The sequence below is a fragment of the Rhinatrema bivittatum genome, chromosome 9 (assembly GCF_901001135.1).
Source record: "Rhinatrema bivittatum chromosome 9, aRhiBiv1.1, whole genome shotgun sequence".
Classification (NCBI taxonomy): domain Eukaryota; kingdom Metazoa; phylum Chordata; class Amphibia; order Gymnophiona; family Rhinatrematidae; genus Rhinatrema; species Rhinatrema bivittatum.
This window is the reverse complement of record NC_042623.1, coordinates 43,464,053-43,482,157: the sequence shown is the minus strand read 5'-3', so window position 1 is coordinate 43,482,157 and position 18,105 is coordinate 43,464,053. Positions and strand designations below refer to the sequence as shown.

Sequence of the window (18,105 nt, the reverse complement as noted above, 5' to 3'; positions counted from 1 at the left end):
GTTTAGATGAAGGCAAGTGCTTTTTGCTGATCATATTGTATCTATCAGTTGCCTATGTACTTCATGACCCACAGGGTTCTGTTAAGCAGGTTTGTGGACCCAGTGTTGGAGGCACAGTCTTTCAATAGTTTAGATCTTTTTTGACAAATCGTTCAGACCATTTTATGGCAGGAAAGAACATCCTTTTGGAAGCAACTTTATCTCCCACTTTTTAAATATTAATTTGCATCTTATGTTAGCTCAATAGTTTTTTTTCTCTCTGCTAGGCTTATGATCAGATGTATTGCCCTATTCATGGTAACCTGGCTAAAGTGGTTTGCCATGGTAATTACTGTTCCCTGTACGTACCGGATCAGTCCAGACACCTGGGTTGTGACTCCGCACCAGCAGGTGGAGACAGAGTAAAACTTGTCGGGCTCCCTACATATAGTAAGGTGCCACCCACAGCCCCTCAGTCTTTCTCTGTCTCCAGCAGATGGGGCAGGTCCACCCACAGCCTCTGGAATCCCTGGGGTTGGAGTTAGCCAGTCAGGGATAGAAAAAAAAAAAAAAAAAAAAGAGGACAGAAAGGGGATTTTCCTTTTTTTGTTTTAATTCATAGTAAAAAAAAAAAAAAAAAAAAAGAATTAGAAAGTTTTGGGCCAGGAAGCTCCCGGTGGAAGTGCCTCCCAGGGGGGTTGCCAGATCCTGAGGGGATCATCCTCCCCTGGTAGAGGCCGCTGCTGGGGTCGAGGACCCGGCCCCTCTGGCAGCAGCGTTGGGGGTGACACCGGGGAGCCCGGTTCACTCACCCCCAGTGGAGCCCGGAGGCTTTTCAGCACCCTGGTCAGCGACTTTAGTAAAAAAAAAAAAAAAAAAAGGTTTTGTTACTTTTGCGCCGGCTCTCTCTCTCTCTCTCGCTCTCCCGCGTGACGTTTCGTTCGGGGGGGGGGGGGGGGGCGGTTTGTTTTGCTTAGGGCTGCGGCGTTTTTCGTGCGATCTCGGCCGGAATGCCCGTCGGGGCCGCCTGCCGCGCGTGCGGCTCCGCGCGCACGCGAGTCTCGAGGGACGGCATGTGTTCGGGCTGCCTCGCCGGAGGTGAGGGACCGTCCGGGGGCGATCGGGGGGGTCGGACCCGGGCGTCTCGTTCGCCGCCGCGCGTTTGTGCAGTGCAGGAGGGGGGGCCGGATCCGTTCCCGCTTAGCGCGGGAGCGGCGGCCATTTTGTCGACCGTCCACGAGGCGACCAGGAGAGCCATGGAACATGGCTCCCAGCCCCCTCCGCTCTCCCCCCAGCCTCGGGCCGCGTCGGGGGCGCCTCAGGGTGCCTCCGATGCGGCTGACTGGGGTTCGGGGGAGGGGCGCTCGGACTCTGAAGAGTCCTTTTCGGAGGATTTTAATTTTTTATTAAAAAAATTGGCGATGTATCAGAGGGAGCGGCGCAGGCACGGGAAAGTGCCAGGAGATGCGGATGGGCGGTCCCGCTCCCGGAAGAGGTCTGCCCGCCCTAGAGACACGGCTGTGCCCCCGAAGGACAAGCGGCTGGCGCGTGGCGCGCCCCAGGACGCGGATTCGGAATCCACTTCCTCGGAGGAGGAACGGTCGAACTCGGGGGCGCCGGAAGGGCCTGAGGGGCCCGATGAGCAGGGTCCAGCACAGTCAGGCGCAGGCAAGGGCGCGCAGACGGGGGATGGTGACGACCCCAAGGTCGTCCGCCTGTTTAAGAGGGAGGAGCTCTCCCCTCTCATTCCAGCGATCCTCGACGAGATTGGAGTGGAGGCCCCGCCGGTGGAAACCCGTCAAGGGCCTAAGATGGATCCGGTACTCCTGGGACTCGCGGGTCCTACGGTAGCGTTCCCTTTCCATTTTTCTGCGTCCGACATTCTCTTCCGAGAATGGGACACCCCGGAGTTGGGCCTCAAGGTAAGTAAGGCTATGGATAAGCTATATCCTCTGCCGGAGGATGCCTTGGAGCTCCTGCGGCTCCCTCGCGTGGATGCCGCTGTGTCGGCGGTCACCAAAAGGTCGACCATTCCCGTCACCGGCGCTACGGCGCTGCGGGATGTCCAGGATCGGAAGCTGGAGGTGCAGCTCAAGAAAGTGTTCGAGGTGTCAGCCCTGGGAGCGAGGGCTGCTATTTGCAGCAATTTTGCGTTGCGGGCTGGGCTCCGCTGGGCCCGGACCTTACAAGCGAATGCGGGTCTCTCAGAAGGGGAGGCTGCTCAGGCGGACCTTCTGGAGGCAGTAATCGCTTACAGCGCTGATGCCATGCATGATCTGCTGCGCACCTCGGCCCGGGCCATGGTGTCTGCGGTTTCAGCGCGTCGTCTTCTCTGGCTCCGAAACTGGGCTGCGGACGGTACGTCTAAGGCTCATCTCGGCGCCTTGCCTTTTAAGGGGAAATTGCTGTTTGGAAAGCAGCTGGATGATATCATGCAGTTCCTGAGTGAGAACAAGGCTTTTAAGCTACCGGAGGACAGGCCACGTCCTAGACCAAATTTTTCTGCACGGAATCGTTTTCGAAACAACCGTCGCCAGAGGCCGCAGAGGTCAGCTGGGGCAGGTCAATCCTTTAGAGGAGGCGCTACCAGAGCTTTGACCTGGCCCCAGCCCTTTCGGGGGAAGAGATTCAACAGATCAGGTGGATCCTCGGCGGGATCCGGGGCCAAGTCGGCCCAATGATACGCAATTGGTTCGTTTCTCGGCGAAGGCTCAAGAGGACGTTCCACGGGTGGGAGCGCGCCTCGAGAGTTTTTACGAGGAATGGACCAAAATCACTTCGGACCAGTGGGTGCTAGACGTGATAAGACACGGTTACGCGTTAGAATTTGCACGTCTCCCCTGGGACAAGTTTCTCGTATCCCCCTGCAAGGCCGTAGCCAAAAGGGCCGCCGTACGGGCAACCCTCCAGCGCCTGGAGGCTCTGGGCGCCATCACTACTGTGCCGCCGGCGCAACGGGGCATGGGAAGGTACTCCATTTATTTCGTGGTTCCAAAAAAGGACGGAGCGTTTCGTCCGATCCTCGATCTAAAGGGAGTAAACCGGTGCCTTCGTGTTCCACGGTTCAAGATGGAAACAATTCGCTCGGTAGTGGCTGCGGTTCGCCCAGGCGAGTTCCTAGCGTCCCTGGATCTGACGGAGGCGTATCTCCACATAGGGATCCAGCCCGCCTATCATCAATACTTGCGATTTTGCATCCTGGGCAAGCATTTCCAGTTCAGGGCTCTTCCCTTCGGTCTCGCCACGGCTCCACGCACCTTCACCAAGGTTATGGTGGTGGTGGCTGCTCAGCTCCGGCGGGAAGGGCTCTTCGTGCACCCTTACCTGGACGATTGGCTCATTCGGGCCAAATCCGAGATGGAGTGTCGGCAAGCGGTGACCAGGGTCCTGCGGCTCCTGCGGTCGCTTGGCTGGGTGGTCAATCTAGCCAAGAGTCACCTTCAGCCCACCCAGAGGTTAGAATATCTGGGGGCCTTGTTCGACACCAGGGAGGCCACGGTATCCCTGACTCGGGACAGGATCCTCAAGCTCCAGGGACAGGTGCGGCGTTTGCTAGCGCTACAATGCCCTTTGGTCCGCGATTACCTGATGGTCTTGGGTTCCATGGCGTCGACACTCGCCTTGGTGCCTTGGGCTTTTGCTCATCTGCGACCGTTACAATCAGCGTTACTTTCCCGCTGGAGGCCGGTCTCGGAGGAGTTCCTGCGCCCGCTGCCTCTCACGGACCGCGCCAGGGCCAGCCTGCGGTGGTGGCTCTGCCCCAACCATCTGACGTGCGGCGTTTCTCTGATCCTGCCCAATTGGACGGTGGTCACGACGGATGCCAGTCTCTCGGGTTGGGGAGCGGTCTGTGGGGGGCGCTCGGTGCAGGGCCTGTGGTCAGCCCAGCAGTCGCAGTGGTCCATCAATCGGTTGGAGACCAAGGCGGTGGCGCTGGCGTTGCAAGCTTTTCTGCCGTGGATACGGGGTCAGGCGGTTCGAGTCCTGTCGGACAACGCCACCACGGTAGCCTATATCAACCGTCAAGGTGGGACACGGAGTCAGCAAGTGGCGGAGGAAGCGGCTCAGTTGATGTGCTGGGCGGAACGGCACCTCAGCAGCATTGCGGCTTCACACATCGCCGGCGTCGACAACGTCCAAGCGGACTTCCTCAGCCGGCACCGGCTGGATCCAGGGGAGTGGGAACTCCCGGAGGTAGCGTACCGACTCATCTGCGCCAGGTGGGGTCAACCACGTCTGGATCTGATGGCCACCGCGCAAAACGCAAAGGCTCCGAGGTTCTTCAGCCGTCGGAGGGAGCGGGGCGCGGAAGGGGTCGATGCACTCGTGCTTCCTTGGCCCACGGACGTGCTGCTCTACGTGTTTCCCCCGTGGCCTCTGATAGGCAAGGTGCTCCGACGGATCGAGCTACATCCGGCGGAGGTGATCTTGGTGGCGCCGGAGTGGCCACGGCGTCCGTGGTTCGCGGATCTACTGCGGTTAGCGGTGGAATCTCCGCTCCGTTTGCGGGGCGACGCGACCATTCTGCGGCAGGGACCCGTTTGTTTGGAGGACGCGGATCACTTTTGTCTCGCGGTTTGGCGTTTGAGAGGGCGCGTCTAAGGTCCAAAGGGTACTCCGAGGCAGTGATCACCACGTTGTTGAGGGCTAGAAAACAGTCCACGTCTTTGACCTATATGAGGGTCTGGACGGTCTTTGAGGACTGGTGTAGTGCTCGCGAGGTGAACCCCATTCGACCGGAAGTTCCGGAGATTCTCTCTTTCCTTCAAGAGGGCCTCTCGAAGGGACTGTCCTGGAGTACCCTGAAAGTTCAAGTGGCAGCCCTTGGCTGCCTTCGAGGTAAGGTCCGGGGAGTGTCCTTGGCGGGCCATCCGGATGTGACACGGTTTCTGCGGGGGGCGAAGCATCTCCGTCCGCCGGTCCGGAATCCGTACCCCTCCTGGAACTTAAACTGCGTGCTTTCGGCTCTTTGTGGGCCGCCTTTTGAACCGGTCAAGCGGGCGACGTTGAAGGATTTAACATTGAAAACAGTGTTTTTGGTCGCTATTACGTCCGCGCGTCGGGTCTCGGAGTTACAAGCTCTTTCTTGTAGAGAACCGTTTTTGCGTTTTACAGAGACTGGTGTCTCTCTGCGGACTGTCCCCTCCTTTTTACCCAAGGTGGTGTCGTCCTTTCACTTAAATCAGTCAGTTGATCTTCCCGGGTTTTCGGCCATGGATCCTCAGGCCAGGGGATCGAGGGAACTGAGGAAACTTGATGTCCGTAGGATTCTACTTCGTTATCTGGAAGTTACGAATCCTTTCCGGGTTTCCGATCACTTGTTTGTTCTCTGGTCGGGGGCTCGTAGAGGATCGGCGGCTTCACGGGCCACGATTGCGCGTTGGCTCAAGGAGGCGATTAGTTCGGCGTATCTTCTGCAGGGCAAGTTGACACCCAGGGAGCTTCGTGCACATTCGACGCGGGCGCAGGCCACGTCTTGGGCCGAAGTTTCTAGTGTGTCCACACAAGAGATCTGCAGGGCGGCAACGTGGAAATCGTTGCACACTTTCACGAGACATTACAGGCTTGATGTCCAGGCGACTGCGGCTCAGGGTTTTGGGGCGAGTGTTCTCCGAGCGGGACTCTCTACTTCCCACCCTGGGTAAATTAGCTCTGGTACATCCCAGGTGTCTGGACTGATCCGGTACGTACAGGGAAAGGAAAATTAGTTCTTACCTGATAATTTTCGTTCCTGTAGTACACGGATCAGTCCAGACTCCCGCCCGTCTGTGTCTTGTAGTTTAGATCAGAAGAAAGAGAGAGAGTCTGCTCGTTTGCTTATTTGGCTATTTGGCTATTGTAGTTTGCAGTTTGCACGTTGTGTTCATGGTTCTGAAGGTTTTCGGCTCCAGCTCAGGGGCTGTTGTGAATTGGCCTCATGTTTGGGGTTTTTTCTAGTTAGCTAGTTTTTTGGCTTTATCTGGCTTTGACATTACGTGCGACTGAGGGGCTGTGGGTGGCACCTTACTATATGTAGGGAGCCCGACAAGTTTTACTCTGTCTCCACCTGCTGGTGCGGAGTCACAACCCAGGTGTCTGGACTGATCCGTGTACTACAGGAACGAAAATTATCAGGTAAGAACTAATTTTCCTTTTTCAGGCTGTCATCTGGGTGAATTTGAGTAAGATGGCCTTGAATGCTGCAAAAAACTGAGATGACTGTAATTACTAAGGATGGGGTTGACTTATCTGGGTGCAGATTGTTTTGGATGGTTCAGCTCTCTTTTACAATCAAGGCTAAGAGCCTAAGGGTAACCTTGAATTCCCATCTTAATTTTGAAGAGCATATGGTATAGTTTTGAGAAGGGCCTGGTATAAACTGCATTCGGTTTGTAACTTGAAACCATACTTACCTGTTTCAAATGGTAGTCTAAACTCTAGTGATTGCCTTGATATAGATTATTGCAGTCCTTTATTTGTGGGGTTGCTTTTAAAATCCCTGAAAGGCATGCAGATTATCCAAAATGCCATTGTGAGACTGACCTCTGGTTATGGCGTGAAGGAATATATTTTGCCAATTTTGGATAAACTCCACTAACTCCCATAAGAACATGCCATATTGGTTCAGACCAAGGGTCCATCAAGCCCAGCATCCTGTTTCCATCAGTGGCCAATCCAGGCCATAAGAACCTGGCAAGTACCCAGTTCAATTCTGGATACAATTTAAGATTGTCTGAGATTTAAGGCCTGTATGGTCAGCCACAGAGTATTTGAGAAATAAATTTGTGTTGTATGTCCCTGGTTGTTGTTTGTGCTTGGTAAATAAGGGTTTGCTGTGTGGTATTAGGCAGGCAATATAAACTGGTCAGAACCAGATCACAAGCTTATACATTTTATGGTTCAGATTCTCTGAAACTCTCTTCTGAAGAAGATAAGGTTAGGAAAAAAATTTCTGATGTTCAGATGCCTTTTTGGGATGCTTGGTGAGGATTCAGGTTTTCTGTCCTTCATTTGCCATCTTATATATTGATGTGTTTTTTTTTTAAATTATGCATTATATTTGTTTCTTGTTTTATGATGTGCTTTATGCTTATGTTTTATTATGCATTTTGGTTAAGCCCTGTACGTTGTTAGGATCAATAAATAAATGGTCTAAAGAAAAAAATTCTAAAGTGGAATAAGAGATTGAAATTTATATAGGACTGAGAATGTATTGGAGGAGGGAGGAAGAATACTCTTATTAATTTTTTAACTGGCTATATCCTCTTCTTTGGGCATCCAGTTCAGTTGGAACCATGGCTGGGATCTTGGTGTCATGAATCTTCATTCACAACTATTTTTCCCCTATTTTATATCCCTACCAATTTATGTAGTCTGGTCATTGCTGTGATAATCTGTGGCTGGGGGGAATGCACCAGAGCTCCTTCTGTAATCATGGGCTCCCTGTAATCATGGGCCCTGAAACCAGCCACTAGATATCGCCCTTGAGTAATGACATGACATTCTTCCACCATGGGGCTTTGAACTACCTTTGCAGCATCTTCCACTGACTTGGGGAGTGGAAGACCCGACTTGAATCAGATCGGGTATCTTCTGCATGGCACTGCTACTAAGCCAATAGGCTAGCCCTATACTCTCTCAAGTATAGTTCATACAGTGAAAAAATATTACAAAAGTATTTTGGTGAAATTAAGAATTATGGTAGAACTGAGCATCAACTCTGTGCTCAGAGCTTGTTGCTGTATGTGAAGCTAGATCAGACTATTTGCTTGTTTGATGCTCATTCTTTTTTGTATTCTGCAAATTCTGGTTGACAATATGAGCCGGATATTTAGAACTGCTTATATTATTTTTAACTTGTAGCTTGCGAAAATAATTTTTTTTTTTCCTGGTTGCATATCCATTAAATATTTTGCACTGGCAGCTTAAGGATATCCTTGGCTGTATACTGAGATTATCTGTACTGTTAATCAGAGTTTTAGGAAAAAAAAAATTCCCAAAACTTATTCTAAATCTGCTCGATAATTTTGTAATTATGCAAAGAAGAAGCTATCACTTAGGACAAGTCATGGTTATAAGCCCAAGAGAATTATGAGCCTGTTTCTGCATTACCAGCAGGAATTCCAAATGTTGATTTATACTGGCTTTAGTGCTTGGCATCTCTCATCTTAGATCCTGGAAGATCAAAAATTAAAATGGTGCATTTGAGGCCCCTTAAATTTAGGGAGAAGTAACAGGGATGTTTTTTGAATATTTTATGAAATTGTTTTGCATTTGTGTCCTCTTCTTTCTTTATCCTATTGCAGCTCCCTCATGTGATTGTAAACTGCATAGAATGTTTTACTTCAAGGCTGCTTTTTGAGGAAATCCTGAGCCAAATGAATAGCCACTGTTCTGCTATGGAGAGAGAATTCTCCTCTCATGAATGCTGTGACACATTTAATGACTTTGTACGACTCTACAAGCAAGCAACTCTGGAGCAAGACTTGCAGAATGAGACTGTATATATTGTAAGTGATTGAAGTAGTCTTCTGACCTTTTGCTTTTTTTCATTTGTTGTGAATATTTTCTCATGTAATAGAATGTGGTCTTTGTGTTATTCAGCACAGTATTTCTCAACTTTTTGTATGCCAGAGACCAGGTAGGTAGTTATCTTAAAGTATGTGGACCAGTTGCAGCACTGATCAGCAGGATGGGGAGGAAGGTTCCCCCTGGAAAATTAAACAGTGGGGAAGGAGGAGAGAGGATATACTCCCTCCCTTATCCAATATATAATCTCATGGGTCAGCCCTGCAGTCGGTCTTTCATTTTAAGAAAGAAACTAGCCAGTTTTAAGAAAATTGCTTTCTAAAATAAATAAAAGTCCTCTCTTTCTCTCCCCATCCCTCTCCCAGCCAGCCAATATTATTGTCCTCAGAAAAGAAATAAAATAACTTTCTCTCCCTCCCAACCAGCCACCTAGTTGTTCTTTGGAAAAAATAAATTCTGCCACCTGTTCTCTCCCATCCCTCAGTCAGCCACCAAGTTAGTCATTTAAAAACAAAGAAAGAAACCATCCTCTCTCTATTTCCCGCCATCCCTCCCCCCAGTCAGCCACCAACAAATCCATTAAAAAAAAATCCCTCCCTTTCTCTTCCTCTGCCCTGCCAGCCAGCAATACTATTACAATTAATACCCCTCCCCCTTGCACTGTTGTTTCCCAGTTGGGGCCTGTCCTGAGGCCTGATCATTTGGAAGGGAGCAATTGCAGACGAATGATAATGAGTCTGCATAAAACTGAGTCAGTGTCTACACTCAGGCCCCACAGTGGTCCAGTTCCTTCCTGGCCTGAAAATGGAGTAGATCTTGACTCTGTCTCTCACACGCTTATTAACATTCCACTGCAGCTGCTTCCCTCCTGTGGATGGGGTTTTAGGATCAGCCCCTATCGGAGGGAAAAAAAAAGTCCGCAGGACATCAGGGAGAGTTAGGAAAAGTCTTTGCTGGCTGTGGTGCCGGATGCAGTGGAACATATTCAGGTGCAGAGAAAGGTCTTGCTTCCTCCTCATGCTCCTGAAATTGCCATCACTCTGCATTCCATCAGAAATACTGCTGAGTGCCAGTGCCAGTCGCAGACCACTGGTTGAGAAACATTGATTCAGCACATGTCATTAATTAGACATACTTCATGTGGATAATTGCTTAATTGATACACTTAACCTGAGAACCAATTTAATTTGAACATTCCTTTTCTACCCCAATATTGTCTGATCTGATAATGTTTCCACTTCTGTGCATCTTTCATTCTGGCATCGTTCACGGATTTGGCTGCTCATTTGTGAGGCAAGCATTGGTCAATGAATTAGCATCAGTGTAGGCCTGGAGATAAAGAAATGTCTAAGGCACTGATAGTGTGTGTGCTTCTCGGATTCTCAGTCTCCTGTTTTTCCTCTTTTACTCCCTTTAGTGAGTTTGCTTGTTCTCTGATACCTGACAAGGTACATTGTCTCTCCAACCTGTAATGCATATCTTGTCTAAAAACTTTAGGGTATGTAACTAGGTCCTGCATGTTTTCAGGCTGGAAATTTAGCGCACAAATATTTTCAGCCTCAGCTCGCATAAGATAGAAAATAGTTAATTCTGTAAACTAGGTCTCTCATGCGTAAGTTTACAGTAAAACCTTTTGACCACTCAGCCACTTACCCTATAATGTGTTATTGGAGGTAAGTTTGCTACTTGCACTTCATCCATAAGACACACTGACCTCAAGGCAAGTGATTAAAATAAGTAAAAAGTGTGGTGTGTTTTCACAGTCTCTGTACTCAGCCAGAACGGGCTGAGATCAGGGAAAACTTAAAAAAACTTAAAAAAAAAAAAAAAAAGACAGAGAAGGAGTTTGTAGGGTTTCCTTTCTTCCTCTGGTCTGTATTCAGTGCACCATTCAGATGTTCGTTCCTGCCCTGAGTGGCGGTTAAGGGATGTGGGCAGCCTGGAGGGTTGAGCAGCCCTTTATGGGCTAGGTCCTGCTCTTAGGCTTTTCTCTGTGTGCTGCATGGTGGGCCACGGTGATTTATTTATTTAAGGTTTTTATATACCGGCATTCATGATAAAATCACATCATGCTGGTTTACATTAAAACAGTGGTGCATAGAAAGAAAAAACAAACTGGAACTGTAGTGCGGAAGAAAGCAGTTACAAAAAACAGGGATGCTTAAACTGGGAAGAGGAAGGAAAAAGAAAAGGTTAATAGCATTTTAAATATTTACAACGAACAGTTAAATGAGCTGGTTGTGTTATAGAGCTTGAAGTTGAAGGACATTAGCAGGAGTCCGGGAAAGCTTGTTTGAAGAGCCAAGTCTTAAGTCTCACAAGCTTTTTCCTGTGTGTTAGGCTGCCCTCTTAAAGATAGTCTGTTTGGCAAGTGCATCTGGCTGTGCATCCAGGTTGTATCCATTTTTCGGACGCTTAGTCAGATGCCTGCTTGGGCATCTAAGTTATAGCAGCGTCTGTTAGGTATGCGCTTAAGTCAGAGGGTGGCCCTCCTATATGCACAACTTGGGATGCCTAAAATTTGAGTGCCTGAGTTTTGGATGCCTAAACTATGGATATATATATATATGGAACCTTGTACCTCAAAGTTCATTAAGCGCTAGCCCGTTCACCTTATTGTATTATATTACTAGTTTTCTGCCATCCTAGGCCTCTCTTTCTTAGCTGATTAAGCCTCCAAGTTCACCCTCCTTGTTGAATGTAACTTTGCCGCCTCCGTTCATATGTTTAATTTTTGTTTCAGTTTTTTACCCTGTTCGATGTAAACCGATCTGATATGGTCATTACCATGAAGGTCGGTATAGAAAAGTGTTAAATAAATAAATATATATGACATGTCTTTACCCAGGCCCTCATCAGGTTGGGAAGAACAAGGCAATTCTCCCTGAGCCTTCAAGCAGCGCTGGCCTAAGTTACAGGGCATGCCAGGCTGAGATGCCCGAATATGACGACCTGAGAGAAAAGAAAACAGTGAGCCACCAGGGAACAACAAGAAGTTATCTGTACGGTCACTTCCACTGCTTCAAACGCTTAAGGATGGCCTCAGTCCTATCGTACACATCTTTTCAAGGCCGCTCATCCCTCTACAGGGACAGTCGTCCACTTGGAAACAGTACAGACAAGTACATCCACTTTCGGAAAATGCAAATGCTCTCTCGCCACTGGATCCAGGGGGTACAGGCCTTCCAAAACTCGATCCCCTTTGAAATTAGCCTCTTGGGCACCTCACTCAAGATCAATCAATTCTTGAATGGCCTCAAACAGGGAAAAAACAAGAGGCTTTAATGCTAAGAAACCAAAATGGGATTATTCTTTGGCTCAGAAATGGAATCAGGTCCAGGTACTCCCAGCATCTTTAATGTCTGGTTAAAAAATCAGAGCTGGTAACTCATCTCTGTGAAAGAACTGCAACATAGCCCTATATGGTTCCAGTACCAGAGAAATTTCCCCATCCTCCAGAGAGTCAGGATCGGCCTCCTCATCCGTGCCATCTGGATCCCTTCTGTGCTTAACAGTATTACTGGGTGAGTGAAAGGTCACCACCTGCGACTGACCTGGCAGGATTGGTCAGGGCTGAGGACTGCGCCTGAAGAAAGGATTGTAATCCTTTGAAAAAAAAAAAGGCTGAGATGCCCGAATATGACAGGCAGCTCAGAGGGAAAGGCACTTAAGTTTCTTAGCTACAGGCGCCATCACTCTGTCAGTACATTTAATAGGCAACCAAAAGATATGCGTCCAGCTAAATTCATGCTGTAAAATATAAAATATTTTATAAATGTATATATTTTTATATTTTACAGCATGAATTTAGCTGGACGCATATCTTTTGGTTGCCTATTAAATTTCGCATGGAAACGTGCTCAGTGATAATGACTGTATAGTTGGGGGAATTTCTGATCTCTTTGTATCTGTCTGAGGCATACCTGCATATTCCCATCTGACTAGAGCACCAACGTTTTCTGTGATTTGTAGTTTTTGGACACCATTATCAGTTTCGGGTGCTACCTTTTGGTCTGACCACTGCCCTCAGAACTTTTCCCAAGGTTATGGTGGTGGCAGCAGAGTTGAGAGAGGATGGGATCCTGGTTCACCTGTACTTGGATGACTGGCTGATTCAGGCCAAGTCTCTTGAAGAGAGCCACTTGGTGGACCTACAAGGTCTGATCTCCCTGTTGCAGGAGCTTGGTTGGGTGGTGAACCTGGCCAAGAGCAGTCTTCAGCTATCTTGGTCACTAGAGTTATCTCAGTGTTTGCTTCGATATGAAGCAAGGCATAGTTTTCCTGCTGGAAGGTTGTATTCAGAAGTTGATGGCGTAGGCACATCTATTGCTGAATGTGGTACGCCTGACCATATGGTCCTATCTGCAGGTGCTTGGACTGATGATGACCTTGGAAGTGGTGTCATGGGTAAGGGTGCTTATGAATCCTCTTCATCACTTCCTGCTGTCTTGTTGGAACCCACAGTCTCAGAAATATTCGATTCGACTCCATCTGCCAATGGAGGTCTGCTCTCAACTACATTGGTGGTTACAGGCAGATCTAAGAAAGGAGTTTCCCTAAAATCACTGGATTGGTTGGTACTCGTGACAGATGCGCGTCTCTAGGGTTGGGGAGCTCACTGTCAGGAACTGACAGCATAAGGGTGCTGGAGTGCAGAAGATGCTCTCTGGAACATCATTGTTGCAGCTCCCTAAGGGGTATGCATTTTTCCTTCCTTTGCAAGGAAACCCTGATTTTTCTCCTGGATCTACTTCCATAGTTTTTCGGCAGTGGGCGGCCCGGGGGATCACGCAGTTGGGTCACGTTCTGGATGACACGGGGCACCTAATTACACCTCCCAAGCTGTCTACACTTTATGGTTTGGGGAATCTATCGCTGTTTTCATACCTGCAACTTTCTCATTATGTTAAATCCCTGCCAGATGCTGGCTTTCTGCCTAGTGGATTCAGGGCCATCGAGGCCTGTTTCTTGCTGGAGCGGACTACCGTGCCTTCGCTTTCACGTCTTGCAGAGTCTCGTCTCTGAGTTCATGCTCAGACCTGGCAGAACGCTGGAATAGGGAGGGGGAGTTCCAGGTCTCAGCCACTCAATTGGGAGCCTGCTTTAAACTTATTGGGAAAGTTTCTTCAAACTCATACTATCGAGAAATGCAATTTAAATTTCTCTGGAGAGCATGTGTGTCCACACAGGTGGCGTTCCACTCTACACTAGTCCTGGCTGCCACATGTGGGAAGTGTAATCGTGTGACAGGCATTCTATCGCACTTGTTCTGGGGATGTCCTGTTATCCAGCAATTTTGGAGGCGTATTGTCTCTTATTTGGCCGGGTTGTTGGGTATCTCTTTACAAGCTTCTCCCCTTTTGATTCTCTTGGAATGTATCCCTCTATTGCACATCAGGGAAGCGGGGCATCGTATGCTATTTATGAAAGCTTGCTTTGTATATAGAAGACTAATACTCCTTCATTGGAAAGAAGCAGCGGCACCCTCTTTCTGGGCTTGGCGGAACCACTTGCATCAACTCATGCAGTTGGAACAGTTGATGGCTCGCACATTTTCCGGACATCATCACAAATTCTTGCAGATTTGGGATCCATACCTTCAGGCGCTGCCACACAGAGCGCGTAGCCTGATTCTGAATGACTGACCTATTGTGTCTCAGGCTATTGACGCTGGGTCGCTGAGATTTTAGCTTCCACATCACAGTATGACTGTTATGTTTCGCGTGATTTGGGTCGGGGGGGGTTGGCGTCATAACATGTTTTCCGACATGTGCTTGCACTCTAAATGTTCTTTCAGTTGTCGGACACTGAAGGGTACCTGTGTTCGGCTAACTGTTTTGTTCTTGTTATGTGTTAAATGCAATAAAAATTGTTAAACATAAAAAATTTTGCATGTGGAATAGTGGGGATTTGTCCTTAATGCTGAGAAGAACAGAACATCGCTTTATTTTCAATTGGGGCACTGTCGGTCTTAATGGACCGATTGAGTGGAATGCGGTTTTTTGAGGTTTAATGGTAAATGGTGCCAATAGTGTATACAACCCAGTGGCTAGATCTTTCGGTGAATGCATTCAGATGAGTTTTGGGAAATTGAGATCAGGTGATTCCCATATTAATGATTTACTCAGTATGGTTGATGAGTCTGACTTTATAATGAGGGGGAAGAACTTGTATGCTATGACGTATGACTATTGACGGTGAGGACGTCAGTTACGGTAGAAAGTAAGCAGGCAATATGGCAGTATGGGTCGGTTACGATTTACAAGTTGAGTTGTTTAAGCTTTACATGCTGATGGAGCTGTCTGGTTTATAGATAATGGATTAACACTATTGAAAATATGAAGGTCATGAAAAACTACAAATGTGATAACGAGTTGTGAGTGGACGTTTTGATGTAAAGGATTGAAGTTTGTAGAATCACGGCTTTGTTGTTTTGAGGTTAGTCCGGGTAGCATTAAGGGAATTAGTTGAGTTACTTAAAACAGTTTCTTGGAATTTGATAGTTATAAATGTGTTTACTTTAGGACAAGAGTTGAAGAAATGTTATGGAGATTACTACTTTGGGTTAGTCCCTGAGGAAGCCCCTAGGAGTGGGTGAAACAAAGATCTTTGTTGGACGGACCAGATACAAGATATGAAACTCATTGTAATTAGAATATAATTCGAGTGATGAAGATAGAAGATAGAAAATAAAGGAATAAATTAATGAAAGATGTTATAAGTTTTTGAATATAAAAACATTTTTTTGAGTCACAAAGTTTACATGTATTTGATATGTGTTTATATGTGGTTTTAAAATTGGTATGAATGACGGATGTATGAGTTATGTATTGGTTAGTTAAATTTTAGTTGTCTAGATGTTTATGTATTGGATGTGAAACATATTTGCAAAAAAAATATGTTCTCTTAGTATGTTGTGAGTTAACGGATAGAGAATAATTTGTTGATTAAAACCTCTTTGTGTGTAATGCCTTTACTGTATGGCATATCTGTTTTATTAATATGTGTGTCTCTTATCTGTTCAAAAACAGATCGCTCTGTTGATGTCAGTAATATCCTGAAGGAGGACATAGTACTGGGCTGGAGGCCAGAGTGGGGCACCCTTCTTCTTTATTACCATGACAGGGATTATCTAGAGCGCTAGATACCCCTTTGGCTGCTGAAATTCCCAGAATATTATGCGGGTCTAGGAGGGCCTGCTTTGGAGAAGCTTGTTTGGCTGCCCTATGAGCAGTGTCTCTTGTATCTGTCTTGTTGTACAGTGAGGTGATTTGTATATGGTTACAAACTGTTTCTCCCATTGGGTGTCTGTCACTCTGGTGCTATGTTGTGGTTGTTTCTTTGTGTCCTGTATGTGCACATATATTTATAATGTGTGTAAACATTTTTGGGGGCTGTGCCAAAAATTTTATTTTTGATTACCCTGCATGTCCCCGCGAATAGCTTCATGTTTTGCTGAATAGCAATACTTGTGAAAGATCCCAAGAGATTCACTCCTGGTAGGCAACTAAGTTCTCAAGTGCTGCAGGTCTGGTGGTTTTTCGAGATATCCAAATGAATATGCATTGGAGATGGTGCTTGTAATATTCTATGTGGATACCTTTAAAAACCAACTGGCTTAGGGCACTGAAGGACTGGAGCTGTTTATCATTGGATGCTAAAAAGTTTGAGGGAAGGCTGAATTGACCCCCCCCAAGTGACTAGGTGTAACGCTCTCCTCCTCCAGAGGGGAGGAGTTAGCAATCTATTTTGCTTTTTTCTTGAAAGGAGGAGGAGTTAGCAATCTGTCATGATCTGCTCCTCCAGAGGGGAGGAGTTAGCTATCTGTAATGCTTACCCCGCCAGGAAGGCGAAGTAGTAATCTGTTAGCGAACTGCTGTTTGCTATCTCCTTCCTTACAGGAGCATCTATCTGTTATGGGTCAGCTCCCCAGGGAAGAGGAGTTGGCAATCTGTTCAATGATGTTCTTCTGAGAGGAGCTAACAATAGGTATATTGACCTTCGCTACAGAGATAGCAATCTATCATGCCTCCGCTACGGAATAGCAATCTGTTATATATAGGCTGCTGGCAAGTCTCATAGAAAGAGAAGGTAGCTATCTATATAATACTTCTGTAAGCGGGGTTAGTGGTCAGTAGTGGTTGGCTCCCTCAGAGTGATAGTTGTGTAAGGAATGACCACTTGGAGGAAATGGTGAATCCCTGGGCCGATGGCAGATGACAGCACCCCCAGGAGGAGATCCTAAGAGGAACCACCGGCTAGGCTAGAATATGAGATAAACACAATAGTTCTTTATTAGGCTGGAAGCAGGACCACCAGAGGTGGCAGTAGTGAGTCAATGTGTTCAGCAGGGCTGAAGTCCCTCTGATACTGGAATATAATCTCTGGGTTGCTGAGCTGTAGAGAGAGACTAGAAGTAGTGAGTAGACAGGGTATACTGGATACAAGATGGTACACTCACAATAGTAGATGTCTGCAATGGTCTCTATGCCACAGAGAATCTTCAGTATATTTAGGAACAGAAGCCATAGGTGAGCACTGGTTCCCACAAACAGTCTGCAATAACTCACAATAGCTGTATATAGAATGGCTTCTAGAGTAGAAGAGAGTCTGTAAAGGATTCTAGGAACATGGGCCCTCGTGGAGCGAGTACCTATCTGCAATCTTGCCAATAGAACTCTCAATCTCCATACCTGCGATAATGTCTTGGACGGAAGAGAGTCTTCAGAGCTATAGGAATGTAGGCCCTCGTGGAGCGAGTACAGATTCCTATCTACAATAGAACTCACTGTGTTCACGTCTGCGATCGCTTCCAGGCAATGAGGAGTCTTCTGAGTATTCAGGGATGCAGGCCCTCGAGGAGCGAGTACTGGATCCTGTCTTGGCAATCTGAAATCAAGAAGAGAGAGCGGAGCGGGTACTCTTAGTAAGTTTGAAAAGGCCGAGCAGTGGAGAAGGATTCCCCTAGCTGACTCGGATCATTGTTGCAAGTATCGTGGACTGCCGAAGCAAGTCCTGTTGGAGTTCCTTGCTAACTCGTTAGAGGTTAGCAAACAAAGACCTTTTAAAGTAGAAATGGATGACGTCACTACGGGGGGACGCCCCCGAGGTTTGTGCCCTTGCTGGTACAAAGTCTGGAACGCACGCGCCCTTACGTCATCAGGAACATAGCGGATCTGTAGCGTCAAGCCAGCCCGGGGACACCGGGACCAAGAGGCATAGAGAAGCCGCGGCTGCATCTGTCCATCAGAGCCAAAGGGAGTCAAGGTAGAGAGGGTGGAGCGAGGGGCGAGAAGACGCACGAACGCAACACTAGGCTCTCTCTCTTCTTGCATTAAGAAGAGCAAACATTTGACTATATTTCAGTTGAGTGCTGCTCAGGTTTACTTTTGAGACAGAAACAGAATCTACAAAGCCCTCATAGTAGTTAAGTATTTAAATCTCTATAGGAAGTCCGCCTACAAAGTTGAGGCGAGGTGTTAGTGTGGTTTTGGGTTTAGGGGCCAGTTTCGTATGTAGAGTGAGATGTACGAACAGCACGGTACACCTTGGTGAAGATTTGACGACATTTGGCGTGAGGAAAGTCTAAAAGAGATGAAATTTTGTACTATGTTCTCT

General features: G+C 47.5%; 1 protein-coding gene across 6 annotated transcripts in view; it reads left to right on the top strand.

Annotated features, from left to right (window-relative positions):
* ORC5 (origin recognition complex subunit 5) overlaps positions 1-18,105 on the top strand; it is a 320,424-nt gene that overhangs the window by 25,442 nt on the left and 276,877 nt on the right. For all 6 annotated transcript variants that reach the window (XM_029616273.1, XM_029616274.1, XM_029616275.1 and 3 more), the window contains one exon: positions 8,265-8,468. In XM_029616273.1, coding sequence (XP_029472133.1) covers positions 8,265-8,468 — 204 coding nt within the window. The remainder of the gene's footprint in view (positions 1-8,264; positions 8,469-18,105) is intronic.